We start from the raw sequence: 15,196 nt of genomic DNA on the forward strand, positions 1-15,196 counted from the left end.
CAAGTGAAAGTAAACTTATGACCATAGCTGTATGTGCTTTATGTATGCAGCCTCCACACTGTCTGAAAAAGCCTGTGGGGGGGGGGGGGGTTAAAGTCTCCTTGTCGGATTATTGTTTGCATCTTATTAGTAAGACTGTACGCTTTTATTCTGCTGTTTCCAAATTGAATAGTTTGGAAATCCTACACTAGTGTTACCCTGTAGAAATGCTCTGAGTGTGTGTGCGTGAACTATAAGGTTGTGTGGTAATCGGTATGAAAGGATGAGTGTGTGCGTCTCTGCAAAAATGACGTGTGCTTGCTCTGCTTGCTCCTGTCTGTTCAAACTCTCTGCTCTTTCTCCTTGAAGCCTACTAGAAGCATGAGGGTAATCTGCCAGGTAAAGTACAGCTCTTTCCTGCTTTTTCACCTCACCTTGCTTCACTGAGGCTACAGTAACATTTCAGCAATGTCCTGCCAACATCCCTCAAGCTACCTTTGTTCCTTTTTTTTTCTTTCTGCTTTAAGTGTTCGTGACTGACTTTGCTTTCATCTTTGTAATGCCAAAAGGAGAACATGATCTTTAGGGATTATGATTATCACATGAGACAAAAACTTCACTTGGCTTTTTTTTTCTCTCTTTCTCTGTGCTTCGTGTTAAGCATGCATGCAGTTTACGCTACTGCACACACCATGTTGTTGTCGTCTTTTTGTTGTTGTTTTGTTTCAAAAAATCCACATGTTTTAAGAATTGTGATATTTTAATTTCATAACATGATTTCATGCTTATTTTCTAATTTGGAGTTTACTCAGTTTTTTTTTTTCGGTTTTATGTTTCGCTTGTTTAATAAAAATAACTTGACTTGATTCGTATGAAATGGGTAGGTGCCCATTAATTTTTATTTATGGTGTTTATTAAAATAATATTTTTACCTATTTTGCCTTGCAAAGGTGTTACAGCCTGTTGAATAGTTTCACATTTTCCACATTATAACCAACTTTATTGTATTTTATTGCAATTTTTATCTGCTGGACCAACACAGAATAACCCATAATTGTAAGGTGAAAGGAAATGAATACAAAGTTTGATTATATTACAATGTACTTTTTTTCCTATTGATTCTTATGAGTGACTCTTTTATACAACCACGTTTCTATACAGGCTTTACAAAGTGGCTTGAATATTTCTTTGTTACACAGTCAGATGAATGGAGGAAACTGGGAAACATACATTTTCAAGTCTTGCTACAGATTCTTAAATGGATTTAGGTCTGAATGTTAGCTAGGCCATTGTAAAACATGAATATGACCAGTTTCTTTGTAATTTTGATCTTCTTTGCTCTTTTCCACACACTTTACAATTGTGTTTTACTTTTTGCTGCTCACACAAAGTCCCAGTGATACATTGATGTTTGTGGCAGTATCATTGGAAAATGTGAAAAGGTTCAACAGGCTTAAATACCTTTTCAAGGCAGTGTCGGTTAAAACAAAAACGAGCAAAAACTAAAACGATACTTTAAACTTATTCTTGAATTCAAATTATTTATATACGTTTGAATATATATTTTTTTTATCTTTGTAGAAACGGTTGGTAACCGATGCACCCCACCTAGTCGAACAAACGACTTGGTCTAATTATTTGTCCGTATTTCCAGGAGACGTACATAGAAATCCAGACGGAGCATCTCCCTCAGCTGCTGTTGCGGATGGTGGCAGCTCTGACCTGTCATCTCCAGGCGCTGGACCTCGGGGAGCTCACCCACTGCCTTCGCCTCTGCTCCAAGATCCTCAGCAAGGTGCAGCCTCCGTTGGTGTCCCCGCTCGCCCTGCCCGCGAGTCCGCAGCCGCCGGGCCTGGCGGCGCAGAACAAAAGCAGAGACGTGGATGTCAAACAGGTAGACTTTTTAAATTAAAGTCCAATCAGTTCTCTCTTTCTGATATTCTTTTAAAAAAGGGAAGAAGAATCTAGGTCTTGCCATTGGCATCGCATTCAGTCTATCTTGGCCTAGTTCTGATACAAGTTACAGTCCAAAACCTCATTAGTTTAGTCTCTGATGGTGTGTCCTGGTCTCTGATCAGGGCCTCTCGCTGCATGTTGCACAGTTGGTTGGGTGGCCATTAAACTCTCCCTTGACGCAAAGCATTTGAAGCTAAAAATAGAAACTCTGCTTTGGCTAATCATTGACCTTCTGGTTCCTTGGTTGCTGTAAGTGTTTTGCGATTCACTGAGCCGTGGTTGACGGTTCAAAGTTCCCTTCCCAGAGAAACATGGATGAGTTGAGGTACGTCCCTAAGGACTTGGAGCAGAAAGATGGAAGAGGTATACCCAGCAGCTGAGCCCTTTCATTTTCTCCCAGAGGAGTTGGACAACTAAACTAGCTTTAAACACCTTTACGTTGTTCTGTGTTCTTTAGAGTGGAAACATCCAGTCAAAACTATGACAACCCGATCCCACCCATAAGAGACTGTGGAGACAGTTTGGTTCATCTGAGTCCAAGCTGTATATGCTGCCCATTTTTGTTATGGAGCCCCAAGATAGCAGTGGCCAAAATATTGGAGGTTATTGTTCAAAGTAGTAAATTTTATCGTGATATATTGTGATACTATTGTGACAATGATAAAAGTGATAAGAACTAATTAAACTGACTTTGTTCTGTGATATGAACAGAAGCAAGCCTTTACGTCATTAATTCAAGAATGTGAAGTCAAAGCTTTAGAAAAGCATTATTAGTAAGGTAACAATGCAAACTTTACAAGGCAAAACTGCTGTATCTCATAATATAATGTCAGGAAAAACCTATATTTGTCAAAAAATGTAATTACCTGCATTCAAATTGAAACATGCTTTTAAAAAAGAAAGCATGGTCATTTTCTTGTCTTATAATTCAAATTTTGATTATTAGTTCAAACTTTTTGACTCTACTCATGAGATCACACTTCCTTCTTTTTTGTCGATAGACTCCTCCCTCTGTCCCACAGATGACCGACAGTGGGGACGTGTTCGATGAAATCCCTACTGGCTGTCGCTCTGCAGAAAGTGGCTTCACAGACTTCATCCAATACCGAGAAGATGGTTCCGAGGACCCAGAGCGAGCCTCTCATCCCGACCCGCCTCTTAGAACAGGCAGTCGTCCCTCAGGCTCGTGTCAGTCCAAGCCTTTGGACAAACCAGTCATGCAGTGTTGCCTGGAGCACTTCCAGCAGTTTCTCTCCTGTCTGATCACTTTTTATATTATTCCTGAGCACCTGGATAAAGCTGAGGGTCAGAGAGGTGAGCTCTTGCATTCGGGGCCCTTGGTTTCCGAGGGTTCCCAGTCCAGTAATTATACGGAGCCGTGCTCAGGAGCTGGAGTGGGCCAGAAAGATGGTGTGGCTGCATTCACTGCTGCCTGTCAGCTCTTCTTAGAATGCTCCAGTTTCCCAGTCTACATTGCAGAGGGCAACCTCAAGTCTTCGCCTGCACAGGAAGAGCAATGTGGTACGTCTTTGTTCCAAAAAAAGATGAAATTGTTTTTATCTTCTCTACTAAGCTATCAGAGATAAATAAATGCCTTGCTTCATTTACCTGTACAGACAGCGAACAGGTTCGGCTGCCAGTGTGGCTGCAGACCCTGATGGATGCCTGCTGCCTGGCTGGTGACTTCAGCCTACAGGGTGTTGCCATCTCCCTGCTTATGGACCTAATAGGCCTGACTCAGTCAGTTGCTATGGTGACGGCAGAGAGTCTGGCTTCCAGTAGCAGTACGGAGCCCGCTCAGCCAATGAGTCCCAGCCAGGGTCGAGTGGCTGTGGTCATTAGGCCTCCACTCACTCAGGGAATCCTGAAGCATATTGCGGATAAAACGAACTTCTTCAAGGTAGAAAGTGAAGAAGTTGCTTTGCAGTTCGTGGGATTCTTATCAATCCTTCAGGGTTCTGACGTCCGTGTCTTGTCTTTGGCTCAGAGCGTTGCAGTGATATTATGGGACCAGCTGGGAGAAGGAACTCCTCAGCATCACCAGCGCAGCGTTGAGCTCTTCTATCAGCTACACAACCTGGTTCCTTCGTCCAGCACCTGTGAGGACGTCATAAGCCAGCAACTCATGCACAGAGACAAGGTCAGCAAAATGAACATGTCTGATGTCAAAAAGGGGCAAATGTATGTAGCTTTATATTTTATTAAATTAGTGGAAATCATTTCATTATCCCTGTTTTGTTTTTCAGAGAATTCGTTTGGCGGCCCATGTGAAGTTCTCTGTTCTGTGGCATTTAACGCGAGACTTGAACATCTCCAAGTCTTCTCCGTTCAGTCGCACATTTGACAGGTTAGTTCGATCAGTTATTTAATAAGAGTTCCCAATGAATAAACTTTCTCCAAATCATCCCTCTGATTCTGACTTCTTTTCACTCTCAGGTCTCTCTTCATCATGCTCGACAGCTTAAGTTATTGGGATCCGTGTACCAGTGCGGTCGGTCGAGCTTGGTTAAATCAAGTCCTTCAGAGACATGACATTGCACGGATTCTTGAGCCACTCCTACTTCTTCTGCTCCATCCTAAAACCCACAGGGTTTCTATTCAGAAGGTGCAAGCCCAGCGCCACTGGGCCCAGATGTTTCCTGAACCACCTGAGCAGGAACCAACAGAACCAATCTACGCTAGAAACTCCGGCTTCTCAGACAGTGAGCTGTGGATGTTAACCTTTGTCAGATATATTGATGACTCTAACCTCTGGTTGGTTTTAAGCCTTTTCTGAAACATCTGTTTTCCTTTCCTGTCTTTAGACTTTCTTCAGATTCGAAGTGAAGGGGTTGGGCATGAGGACTTCAGAGGTCTGACAATAGGTGACATGGAGCCCTTTTGCCTGACGGTAAACCCCCTAAGCGACAGCTTGTCCATTCTTAGCCTGAGCAGTGAAAACTTGCACTTAGCTGGTGAATATCAGACCAGGGACCAGCAGGAGGAGCAGCAGAGTTCAGAATCAAGTGGTTCTCGTTCATCTACTCTGGAAAATGGTAGCTTTGAAGACCAAGAGGGGGTCAGCTGCATCGGAAATGGCTCAGATCGACCGCTTGGTTCATCGGATGAAACGTCTGATGACTCCATAGAGGAAGCCGTGTCTTGTGTCGTGAAGGACTTGATTGATAGGGTTCTGAATTTAGTCGACGAGGAATCAAATGAAACCTCATCTCCGCCTGAAAATTGGCCCCAAACTGATACTGAAAGCACTTCTTCAGATACCTCCACTGGGATCCGCCTGGACTCCTGTCCTCCTCATTGCTCCTGTCCTCCTCATTACTCCATCCACCAGAATCTGCCAGAGTTGTTGGCTGAAGGCACACTAGAGTTCCTCTCTGTTACTCCAGCGGAGGGGCTACACAAAGAGGGCATTGCCCGCCACAGTTCATCACCCTCCATCGTCACATTGCCAGACTGCACTGATGCAGCCACTCCAGACCGCAGCCTGCAGGTGGAGGACCCTCAGGCCCGCAAACGCAGCCACAGCAGCACTCAGCTTAGCCTTAAAGGGAAGATCATGGAGAAGCTGGTAGACAAGTCTCCAGGGGCAAAGCCCAAGATCAAGAAGACTAAGAGGAAAGAGGAAGAGAAGCAGAAAAAAACGAACCAAGCTGAGAAACTGCATCCAGCCAGTATTTTCTTTGGAGACAGTCTAGACCTCGAGAACTGGTACAGCTGTGGTGAAGGGGAGGTGTCGGAGATTGAGAGTGACATGGGCTCACCGAGCGGGGGCTCTTGCGGTACCGGCGCCGGGGCGAACGTCACAGGACGCAGATCGTCCTACGCTCTGCCTCGATTTAACATCCATCCTCTCTACCAGCACGTCCTGCTCTACCTACAGCTCTACGACTCCTCCAGGACCCTGCACGCCCTGTCGGCGATCGCAGCCATGGTGAGAGCCGCTCCCTCAGGCTTTGTAAGCGCCATCTCCACCACCAGCATCAACAACACCTACACTCCACAGCTCTCCTTGCTGCAAAACCTACTTGCTCGCCACAGAGTGTCTGTTATGGGCAAAGACTTCTACTGCCCCATCCCCCAGGACTCTCACTCCCATTCTTTCCGCAGCGCCATGTACCTGGAGATCATCATCTCCCTCTGTCTCTACTTCCTGAGAAGCTATTACTCTGCCCACGTGACATTGGGTCCTCAGGACTTGGCAGGAAACCGGGCCATGCAGCTGACCAGCGTGGAGGTCTTGACGCTGCTCTTCAGCGAGCTAGCCAAAGTCACAGCTGGCTCGGCAAAGGGTTTTGCTAGCTTCATCAGTGACGTCCTCTCCAAGTGCAAAGTTCAGAAAGTCATCCTCCATTGCCTGCTTTCCTCCATATTCAGCGCCCAGAAATGGCACGACCAACGGACGGCAGGGGTCAACGTGGCAACGGTGGAGGAAGGTCTCTCGGAGGACAGCGTCATCAACATGTCGGAGGACCAGATAGACAGCTGCAGCGCTGTTCAGTCCCAGCTGCTCCGGCTGCTGCAGAGTCTAGTTGTACTTGAGCACAGGGTCTTAATGCCAGCAGACGAAGGTGGAGAAGGAGGACCTGCTGCAGGAGGAGCAGGTGGAGGGCCGGGAAGCGGTGGAGTGGCAGGATTTGAGATCTTAGGTGGGGAAGTGGAGCATGTCAATCCTCAGCAGCCTATGACGTCACTGCAGTACCTCCACGGTCAGCCTATTACAGCACAGGGCATGTTCCTGTGTGCAGTCATCAGGGCCCTGCACCAGCATCATGCCTGTAAGATGCACCCCCAGTGGATAGGGCTGATCACAGCCACCCTGCCTTACATGGGGAGGGTCTTGAGGAGGGTGGTGGCCTCAGTGACTCTGCAGCTATGCAGAAACCTGGATAACCTCCTCCAGCAGTACCGCTATGAAACCAGCATAACTGATACCAGGTAAGAACATGCAGGAAACATATTGAAATAAAATGACTTGGCATGACTTGGCCAGCAGATGGCAGTCTTTACTACAGAATGAACATCTGCCTTATGTTTCACCCACACTACACTTGCAGATTGAGTTTTATTCAAACTGTGTATTATCTGACTATCCTGTAGACCCCAGTGGATGGCTCTCTGCATCCCTCCTGACCTTATTCTGACTGTGCTCGAGGGAGTCACTTCCATTATCCATTACTGTCTGCTGGACCCCACTTCACAGTACCACCAGGTGAGGGCGCTGCACATCAAGCCCTGAGGATTCTGCTGCAGAAAATTAATGACGTTCTTGTTTTTCATGATTTTGCTGGCACTAAGATTTGTCAGGACATATTACAAGGCCTTGAAAAAGTATTTACACCCTTTCAACTTTTCCACATTGTAGCTATATAAAAAAATATTTGTTTATTTTGCAGGATTAATTAAGACGAAGCCGAAATAGTCGACAATTTTGAAGTGGAACAGCAAAAATGCTTGGTTTTCAAAATGTTTTTTATATTCAGTTTTAAGTGTGGCATTCATTTGTGTTGGCATATCAAGTCTCAATAAGGGATATTGCAATTTGAGGTTCTAATCTGAAAAATGTGGCAAAGTTAAGAGCATAAAAACTTTTACAAGTAATATTTTTAGTTTTCTTTCACAAAATTTGCTACCGACTCAATAACAAGCACCTGGTTGTGATCTCCAGTTACAAGTGAGTGTTGACCAGAAGCACCTGGCTGAGGCGCGTTCAGGCATCCTGTCCATCCTCCACACCATCATGTCTTCTGTCACGCTGCTGTGGAGCGTGCTCCACCAAGCTGACAGCTCCGACAAGCCAGCTGCCGCTTCAGCCGCCGCCACCTCAAACATCAACCTGGGCTCCACCAAGGTCTGTCATCAAATAAAGATCCATGAATTTCTGCCTGATAAAATAAACAATTTTGCAGCTGAATAAGAAAAACATTAACATTACATTAATGTTTCCAATGAGATTTTGGAAAATGAAACTTTTTCCAAGTTTATTTCTTTAATTGCTGTTTTTGCTTTTTCTAAAGAAACACATTTCGAAAAAATAAACTGAAATAATTCTATCTGTGGCATATTTAATCATGGATCTCATGTAGATTCCTTGCATCTCATTCACAGAACCTCCGTCAGCAGATCTTGGAGCTGCTGGGTCCGATCTCCATGAACCACGGCGCTCATTTCATGGCTGCGATTGCTTATGTTTGGAACGAGAGAAAACAAGTCAAGACGCCAATCAGAAATAAGGTAAACGGGGAGAAAGTCGGTCGAACAATGTAGAACAGATTGAGGAAACATTTATATGAAGTAAGATATGAAACACTCTAGAAAGCCAAATTCTCCAGTAGGTTTTATTTTGATGAAGCTCTTTAAATCGTTTCAAGGTGTTATCACGTATTCATAATGTTTATCTCTCAGGTGATCCCCGTAGCGAGTGAGGAGCAGCTGCTGCTGGTTGAGCTCGTTCGGTCGGTCAGCGCCATGCGCACCGAGACCGTTATGCAGACGGTGAAGGAGGTCCTGAAGCAGCCACCTGCCATCGCAAAAGACAAGGTTGGTTTACAACACTTGATGTTGAAGCCGACTAATAATTTTATCTGCTTTTATATAAAAATCTCACAAATTTAAATGATGATCAAATTGTCATTTACATAAAGTTTTGATGTATCAAAATGTGAAACTCTGTCTCATTCTTTCTTTTTGTTGTTTTTGTTGCTGTTAATTTTGAGGATTACAGTTTATGGATTACACCAATGAACTCCTTAGATTTCAAAAGATTGACAAAAAAGTCTTTTTAACCAGCTAAGTTAAGGCCCGTAGTACTTAATGATAATTGGGAGGCTTATAAATAATAAAAAGCAATTTAGAAGATGAACAGCTAACTGTTGTTCATTTTCTGTTTAAATTTACTAACTTGTCTGTTTTTTACCGATCTAATGTAATTTTTCACCCATCTTTAGAAGCACATCTCTTTGGAAGTCTGCATGCTGCAGTTCTTCTATTCCTATGTGCAGAGGTTAGTGCATCACATCGGAGGTGTTGGTATTGAACGATATCTGGTTAATGATTTCTATTTGTTGTCCTCCTTGTGTCCCAGGATTCCTGTTTCCAGTTTGGTTGACAGCTGGCCGTCTCTGCTGGCGCTGCTGAAGGACTCGGTCCAGTTGGGTCTGCCTGCTCCTGGGCAGTTTCTCATACTGGGGTTGGTTTCTCTACCTGATCTCTTTCTTTACGCTGTCAGAATATCCCCTCAGGTCTACGATTTTAAGAAAAAAATTATAATTTCACTGCAGGAATCCAGAGATTGTTCAGCCATCTGTTTTTTTTTATTTGTTTGTTTGTTTGTTTTCTTTCCACCAGAGTCCTGAATGAGTTTATTTTGAAGAATCCCAACCTGGAGAGTAAGAAAGACCAGCGAGAGCTGCAGGTAATTGTAGCTTTCTTCTACTTTCACTGTTATGAGTGAAAGTAGAAGCAGAAGTTGTGGTAAATTTTTGTAAACTAGGGGCTTTAAATGTTAGGTTGCTACAAATTTACTTTAACTGTCCTGAAGAAGAGTTTATTTTTACTAATAAACATCTGAAAAGTGTGGCAAGCATTCACCCCTTTACAGACCCAATCTATAAACTAGAATATTATTGAAAAGCTCATTTATTTTAGGAACTTTTTCACAAAGTGAAACACATTATGTACATCAATTATATACAGATGGGTGTTTGAAAGCCTTTATTTCTGTTCAATTATGATTATTTTCCACTTATAGCTAATGAAATCATATTTGAAATTGCAAACCAATAAGAAAACAGACACTCATCTGGACATTTATTCTAATTTATTGAATCTGACTGTAAGTATTTTGTTGAACTGCCTTTCATTACAATTACTAACAAATACCATAATAGCTAACAGGTACAGAGCAACTATGAATATAATTTTTCAAATCTTGCCACAGATTATCTGGTAGATTGGACTTCTGGACTTTGATAAAATCCCAGTTTAATATGTTGAAGTCTATGTTTTCATGATGCGGAAAAAGTTGATCAGTTAATAATTTCACATAAGACAAATGCTGTGTTTATCCTAGGTTGGGGATTTTTTCTTGCTGAAATATTCACTTTTAGGTCAGAAAGACTTGGTCATAAAAAGTAAAGAAACAAGCATATTGCAGTCCTATGAACTACTGAACAGATTCATCTGTTGCAGTACCAGAAAATATCAAAACAAAACTTTAATCCCGTATCGCCCACTCCAAGTTCTAACGCAAAGTACAGCAATGTACGATTGTTGTGATTATCAAACCAGGGTGGTGGTGAGAAGGTTTCCTTAAGACAATCTGTTGTGCGTTCAGGACGTGACTCACAAGGTGGTGGAGGCCATCGGCACCATCGCCGGCTCCTCTTTGGAACAAACCACGTGGCTCAGGAGGAACCTGGAAGTGAAGGCCTCTCCTCAGATCGTTGTGGACGGAACCAACCTGGAGGCAGACGTAGAAGGTGCTCCGTTACCAAGTCTCGTATCTTCACTGAACTAAACCGTCGCTGCATTACTTTTTAGTATTTGCTACGACACGTAGTTCAATTGAATCTGAAAACTGGATGACGAATGTAGCCGCAGCTAAACTTTCAGAGTGCTTTGGATTGCTTCAGCACGGCTGTTTGTGTCATCAGCTTTGTTAGCCGCTGCTAACGTTTGCCATATGTGTTTTGTAGACTTAATGCTCACAGTGATGGAGGCCTCCAGCTTCACTCCATCTGTGTACAGTGTTCACGCCCTCACGCTGCTGGCCGAGGTAAACACGAGCGTCCGTGACCCGACTGCTCCCCCCCGGCAAGTCGGTGGTTTTCAGACCCTGTTATTATCCACACCAGCAGTACGCTAATACACAACATATGAGGGCCTTGAATTAGATTTTCACTCCACTCCTCCAGACGTCAGCAGTGAACCAATAAATCGATGCTTCGGGTCGGTTCTGGCTCTGGAGGATGTGGACAGTTTGACTCATTGACGACCTTTCTTTTGCATCCTGGCTGTTTTTAGCTCAGTGTGGGTTTAATTATGAACATGTTGCCTGTGCTTCACTGATATAAAAGCTGTACATTTCTGAGTTTAAGCAAGGCTCTACATCAAAAACACGCTGCTCTGCCAGATGAGATTCTTGCTCTGTGCCTTGTACATCACTTCTCAGCCGCTTCAGCTTTGTAACATCATTCACTTCTGGCTTGATGTATTGACCTCTCCTTTAGGTGCTGGCTCATCTGTTGGACATGGTGTTCTACAGTGACGAGAAGGAGAAAGTTATCCCGCTGCTGGTTAACATCATGCACTACGTAGTTCCCTACCTCCGCAACCACAGGTGTGAATCAGGTTTTCTGGCTTTATTTCTTTCAGTTTTACACTTATAAAGTGGTTTTCCCCTTGAATTAAAGCTATACATAAAATTACAAACTGGACATAAATTACGTCAAAATACAAGATTAGTAAGGACGTTAATTTAAGGATAATATATTGCAAGAAAGTGCCAAATCGGAAAATTCTAATGGATCAATAAAAAAAGAAAGTGGTTAATTTCTGTTTTTGTAAAACTTTAACCTCCTAATATCAAATATTAGTTGACTTTAATATCTGTATATTGCTGTGTTTTCAATGCTTCTAGCACTGCTGCAATGTGAACGTAACTGAGAAAAATTTTACTTATTTAAAGCAGATAAAAGGAGTATAGAGTTGACATATTCGTAATATGTAACAACTGTAATATATAGCGTTATATTACAGTTTAGCATGATTAGTTCAGTTTGTATTAGTGACCGTTTACAGCTGTTTTTCCTCCACAATGTAGCTCCTTTACCTGTACTGAGATTTCCCTTAATGACCTTAATGTCTGTAGCAGACAGGCTGAAGTTACTCCAAGTCAGTTTGTTCCCCAGTTAAATGAAGTTAAGATGATATGAAATTTTTATCCTGTGGCAGACAAGGTAACCAAAATAGAGAGAGCAAAATGACCTGCAACTGTAAAAATGTACCTTAGTGACATTTCACCCTCTGCAGAAAATAATTTTCCTTTTTACATAAACCTTACAGCTTCTGTTCTTTCTCTGACATTATTTTAAACTGAACTGATTGTAAAAATATCGGGTTTTTTTGTGAACATCTCCCTTTTAACTCTTGTTCCTTCTGTAACAACTTCCACACTGAATATTGTTTTTGTACATGCAACCTGTTAGCACTTCTCTGTCTTGAGAGGAAATGCCTGTGTCAACCTTCCTGAAAAGCTGTGTTTTTTTAATGTTTAGTGCTCACAACGCCCCCAGCTACCGAGCCTGCATCCAGCTGCTGAGCAGCCTGAGCGGCTACCAGTACACCCGCCGTGCCTGGAAAAAAGAGGCCTTCGACCTCTTCATGGACCACACCTTCTTCCAGATGGATGCTTCGTGTGTCAGCCAGTGAGCACAGAACCCATTTATATATGAACTAACGCTCACAATGAAAAGACATTCCTAAAGCACAAATTTAATTAGGAGAAAGAAGATGTTTACGTAGAGTAAAAGCTTTGCATATATTCACAGCACACTTTGCTATAAGTTTAATACTTTTTCTAAAATTACAGCCTTAAATGTCTTAAATTTTAGTGTAACTTTTAGTGTTGTGTTTTCATTTTTGTAAAGCACTTTGTGACTTTTCATGTCAGTGAAAGGTGCTATATAAATAAAGTTTACTTACTTACTTAAATTCATATAAAAAAAATGCAAGCTGGCCTTAAATACATGAAATTTTGTGGCAGTAGGAATACTTCATGTTGTATATTTTAATAGACGTAGTTTATTTTTCCTTTCTTTGTTAGACTTTCCTCTCAGGCAGAAGTCTGACTGGTGTGCAGACATCTTCATTGTGTGCATGAATTGTCCTTTAGGTCTTCAAACGCTACACAGAACCACTAAACAACTCTGCCATATTATACCCCCACCATCAAACTTAACACTTGATGTTAAGTCATTGCATTGCTTTTCTTCTTTTGCACAGTTTTATCTGAAAATGGGTTTTTTTTTCAGCTGAATTAGTTTACCTTTATTTCAGTAATCACTTATTGTTTCATCCCTAATTTCAGTGAAGGTTATTCAATAACCTCTGTTTGTGAATGCATCTGGATGTTGTTCACAGGGTTTTACATTAACATCATTTCCCTGATTTTCTAGCTGGAGAGCCATCATTGACCACCTGATGACTCATGACAAGACCACATTTAGAGACCTGATGAGTAAGTGTCACATTTACTATTTATAAATCTGTTTCTGCCATATCTGGTCACAGGGAGTTGGCTGTGAATCAAGTCGAATAATTGAACATGCAAGAAAGAAAACCTTTTTTTAGTTTTTTTCAGTTTTATTCACATTAAGTCCGAGATCCTCTGAGCTGAAAACTAAAATACTGTTGATCTAGAAGTTGGAAATTGTAGTCAAACTGTTTGCCTGTGTTTTCAGCCCGGGTGGCGGTGGCTCAGAGCAGCTCCCTGAGTTTGTTCACCAACAGAGATGCTGAGCTGGAGCAGAGGGCCATGCTGCTCAAACGCCTGGCCTTCACCATCTACAGCAGCGAGGTGGACCAGTACCAGAAGTACCTGCCGGACATCCAAGGTAACACAAGCAAACCTCTTACTAGAACAGAGCGCAAGGCTGTGTTTGTATTGACCATATCATTGTGCAAAATGAAATTACGGAAATAAATTTGCTTAAAGGCAATTTTGAAAAAGCTCACGTTCTTTTGATGAAAAGATATTGAGCTAAGATGAGGTGGGTTTTTTCAGCCAAATTGGTTTGTTTCGCAAAACTGCAATGAAAATATTTCTTTTATATCAGCCACATAATCAACAGTCAGACGTTATTACTGGTGAAAACAACAAAGACAACAACATGAAGTAGTAGTAGGAGGAGCAGGGTTTGTTTTTGGGGTGTTTTTCAGACAGTGTGGCTCTCACATCATCACAAAGTTCAGCAAAAGTTTTGATTCTGTAAAATCGGTGACTACAATTTCCCAAAAACGCTGCCATACCCCTAGTATGAGGGGCTTGGAATGGTTTAAATTTGTCAAATGTGTTGATTTTTATTGACTTATCACGTGAACAAGCTTATTCACGTGTGATTTTAATTGCATTTCTTATTTAACGGAAACCCAGAAATTGTCTTTTTGACATTCACATTATTGTACAACACTACTGATGAGTCAAATTCTCCTCTGGGATTAGATTCTGATCCAGCAGACACGTGTTGTCTGTGTGTGTTTCAGAGCGTCTGGTGGAGAGCCTGCGTCTGCCTCAGGTACCCATCCTCCACGCTCAGGTGTTCCTGTTCTTCAGAGTGCTGCTGCTGCGCATGTCACCTCAACACCTCACGTCACTCTGGCCCACCATGATCACTGAGCTGGTGAGCTCACAAACCGTTCTCTCCCTTTGCTTCTTTTACACAAATCAAACTTTGACGTGCGTGTGTCTTTACAGGTCCAGGTGTTTCTGCTGATGGAGCAGGAGCTAACCGCTGATGAGGACATATCGAGGTATACTTGCTCAGTGGCGAGCAGACATTTTAAAAAATGAAATGTAAAAAATTTGCGCTTAGCAGTGGTTTAGTAGCTACAAACCAACTTGCTTCATTCCTAGGACGTCAGGACCGTCGGTTGCCGGGTTGGAGACCACCTATTCCGGAGGGAACGGCTTCTCCACGTCCTACAACAGCCAGCGCTGGCTCAACCTCTACCTCTCTGCTTGCAAGTTCCTGGATCTTGCCTTGGCGTTGCCTCCGGAGAGTCTCCCTCAGTTCCAGATGTCAGTGCAGATAAAACCCATTGTGCTGTAGACTTCGCATGTGATAGGAATGGGCCAAGGACTTGAGCTAATACACCTTAATTAACTAGAGTATCAATTAAATGTTATGATTAATTCAAAAATTAGATGAAATTCAAGTATTTGTTTTATAGTTTTAATGATAGTCAATTTTCAGGGTGTTTTCACACCTGACAGTCTGGTAGATTCAGTTGGTCTGGGGACCAAAGTTGCAACATTTTTTAAATTTCCAGCTGCTGCCGTTTGCTTTCACACTGCTCTGTGTCAAACGAACCAAACCTTTTGAACAACCTGTTCCCCCTGTCGCCTGTGGTGGCGCTGCACCAAGAACCACTGAAGGAAACAACCTCTGAAGAAAGGCTTTGTTTACAAACTGTTACCAAAAATGGAGTGTTGTTGGATTTTAGCGATTGAATGTGACGCCACTGCATTTTTGTTTACATTTCT

The 15,196-nt window shown here is 42.6% G+C and overlaps 1 protein-coding gene across 4 annotated transcripts in view; it reads left to right on the forward strand.

Annotated features, from left to right (window-relative positions):
• Positions 1-15,196, forward strand: part of dop1a (DOP1 leucine zipper like protein A) — a 31,629-nt gene that overhangs the window by 14,836 nt on the left and 1,597 nt on the right. For 2 of the 4 annotated variants that reach the window (XM_008431917.2, XM_008431919.2), the window contains exons 13-36: positions 349-378; positions 1,634-1,873; positions 2,937-3,456; positions 3,552-3,835; positions 3,923-4,075; positions 4,182-4,282; positions 4,372-4,637; positions 4,740-6,870; positions 7,033-7,144; positions 7,601-7,783; positions 8,041-8,166; positions 8,338-8,472; positions 8,880-8,935; positions 9,017-9,121; positions 9,280-9,346; positions 10,268-10,412; positions 10,629-10,708; positions 11,163-11,272; positions 12,210-12,359; positions 13,110-13,171; positions 13,395-13,547; positions 14,197-14,333; positions 14,408-14,463; positions 14,567-14,731. In XM_008431917.2, the coding sequence (XP_008430139.1) occupies positions 349-378; positions 1,634-1,873; positions 2,937-3,456; positions 3,552-3,835; positions 3,923-4,075; positions 4,182-4,282; positions 4,372-4,637; positions 4,740-6,870; positions 7,033-7,144; positions 7,601-7,783; positions 8,041-8,166; positions 8,338-8,472; positions 8,880-8,935; positions 9,017-9,121; positions 9,280-9,346; positions 10,268-10,412; positions 10,629-10,708; positions 11,163-11,272; positions 12,210-12,359; positions 13,110-13,171; positions 13,395-13,547; positions 14,197-14,333; positions 14,408-14,463; positions 14,567-14,731 (5,567 nt within the window). The remainder of the gene's footprint in view (positions 1-348; positions 379-1,633; positions 1,874-2,936; positions 3,457-3,551; positions 3,836-3,922; positions 4,076-4,181; positions 4,283-4,371; positions 4,638-4,739; positions 6,871-7,032; positions 7,145-7,600; positions 7,784-8,040; positions 8,167-8,337; positions 8,473-8,879; positions 8,936-9,016; positions 9,122-9,279; positions 9,347-10,267; positions 10,413-10,628; positions 10,709-11,162; positions 11,273-12,209; positions 12,360-13,109; positions 13,172-13,394; positions 13,548-14,196; positions 14,334-14,407; positions 14,464-14,566; positions 14,732-15,196) is intronic. The other 2 variants (XM_008431918.2, XM_008431920.2) reach the window with 2 other exon arrangements.

The sequence above is a fragment of the Poecilia reticulata genome, linkage group LG16 (assembly GCF_000633615.1).
Source record: "Poecilia reticulata strain Guanapo linkage group LG16, Guppy_female_1.0+MT, whole genome shotgun sequence".
Classification (NCBI taxonomy): Eukaryota; Metazoa; Chordata; class Actinopteri; order Cyprinodontiformes; family Poeciliidae; genus Poecilia; species Poecilia reticulata.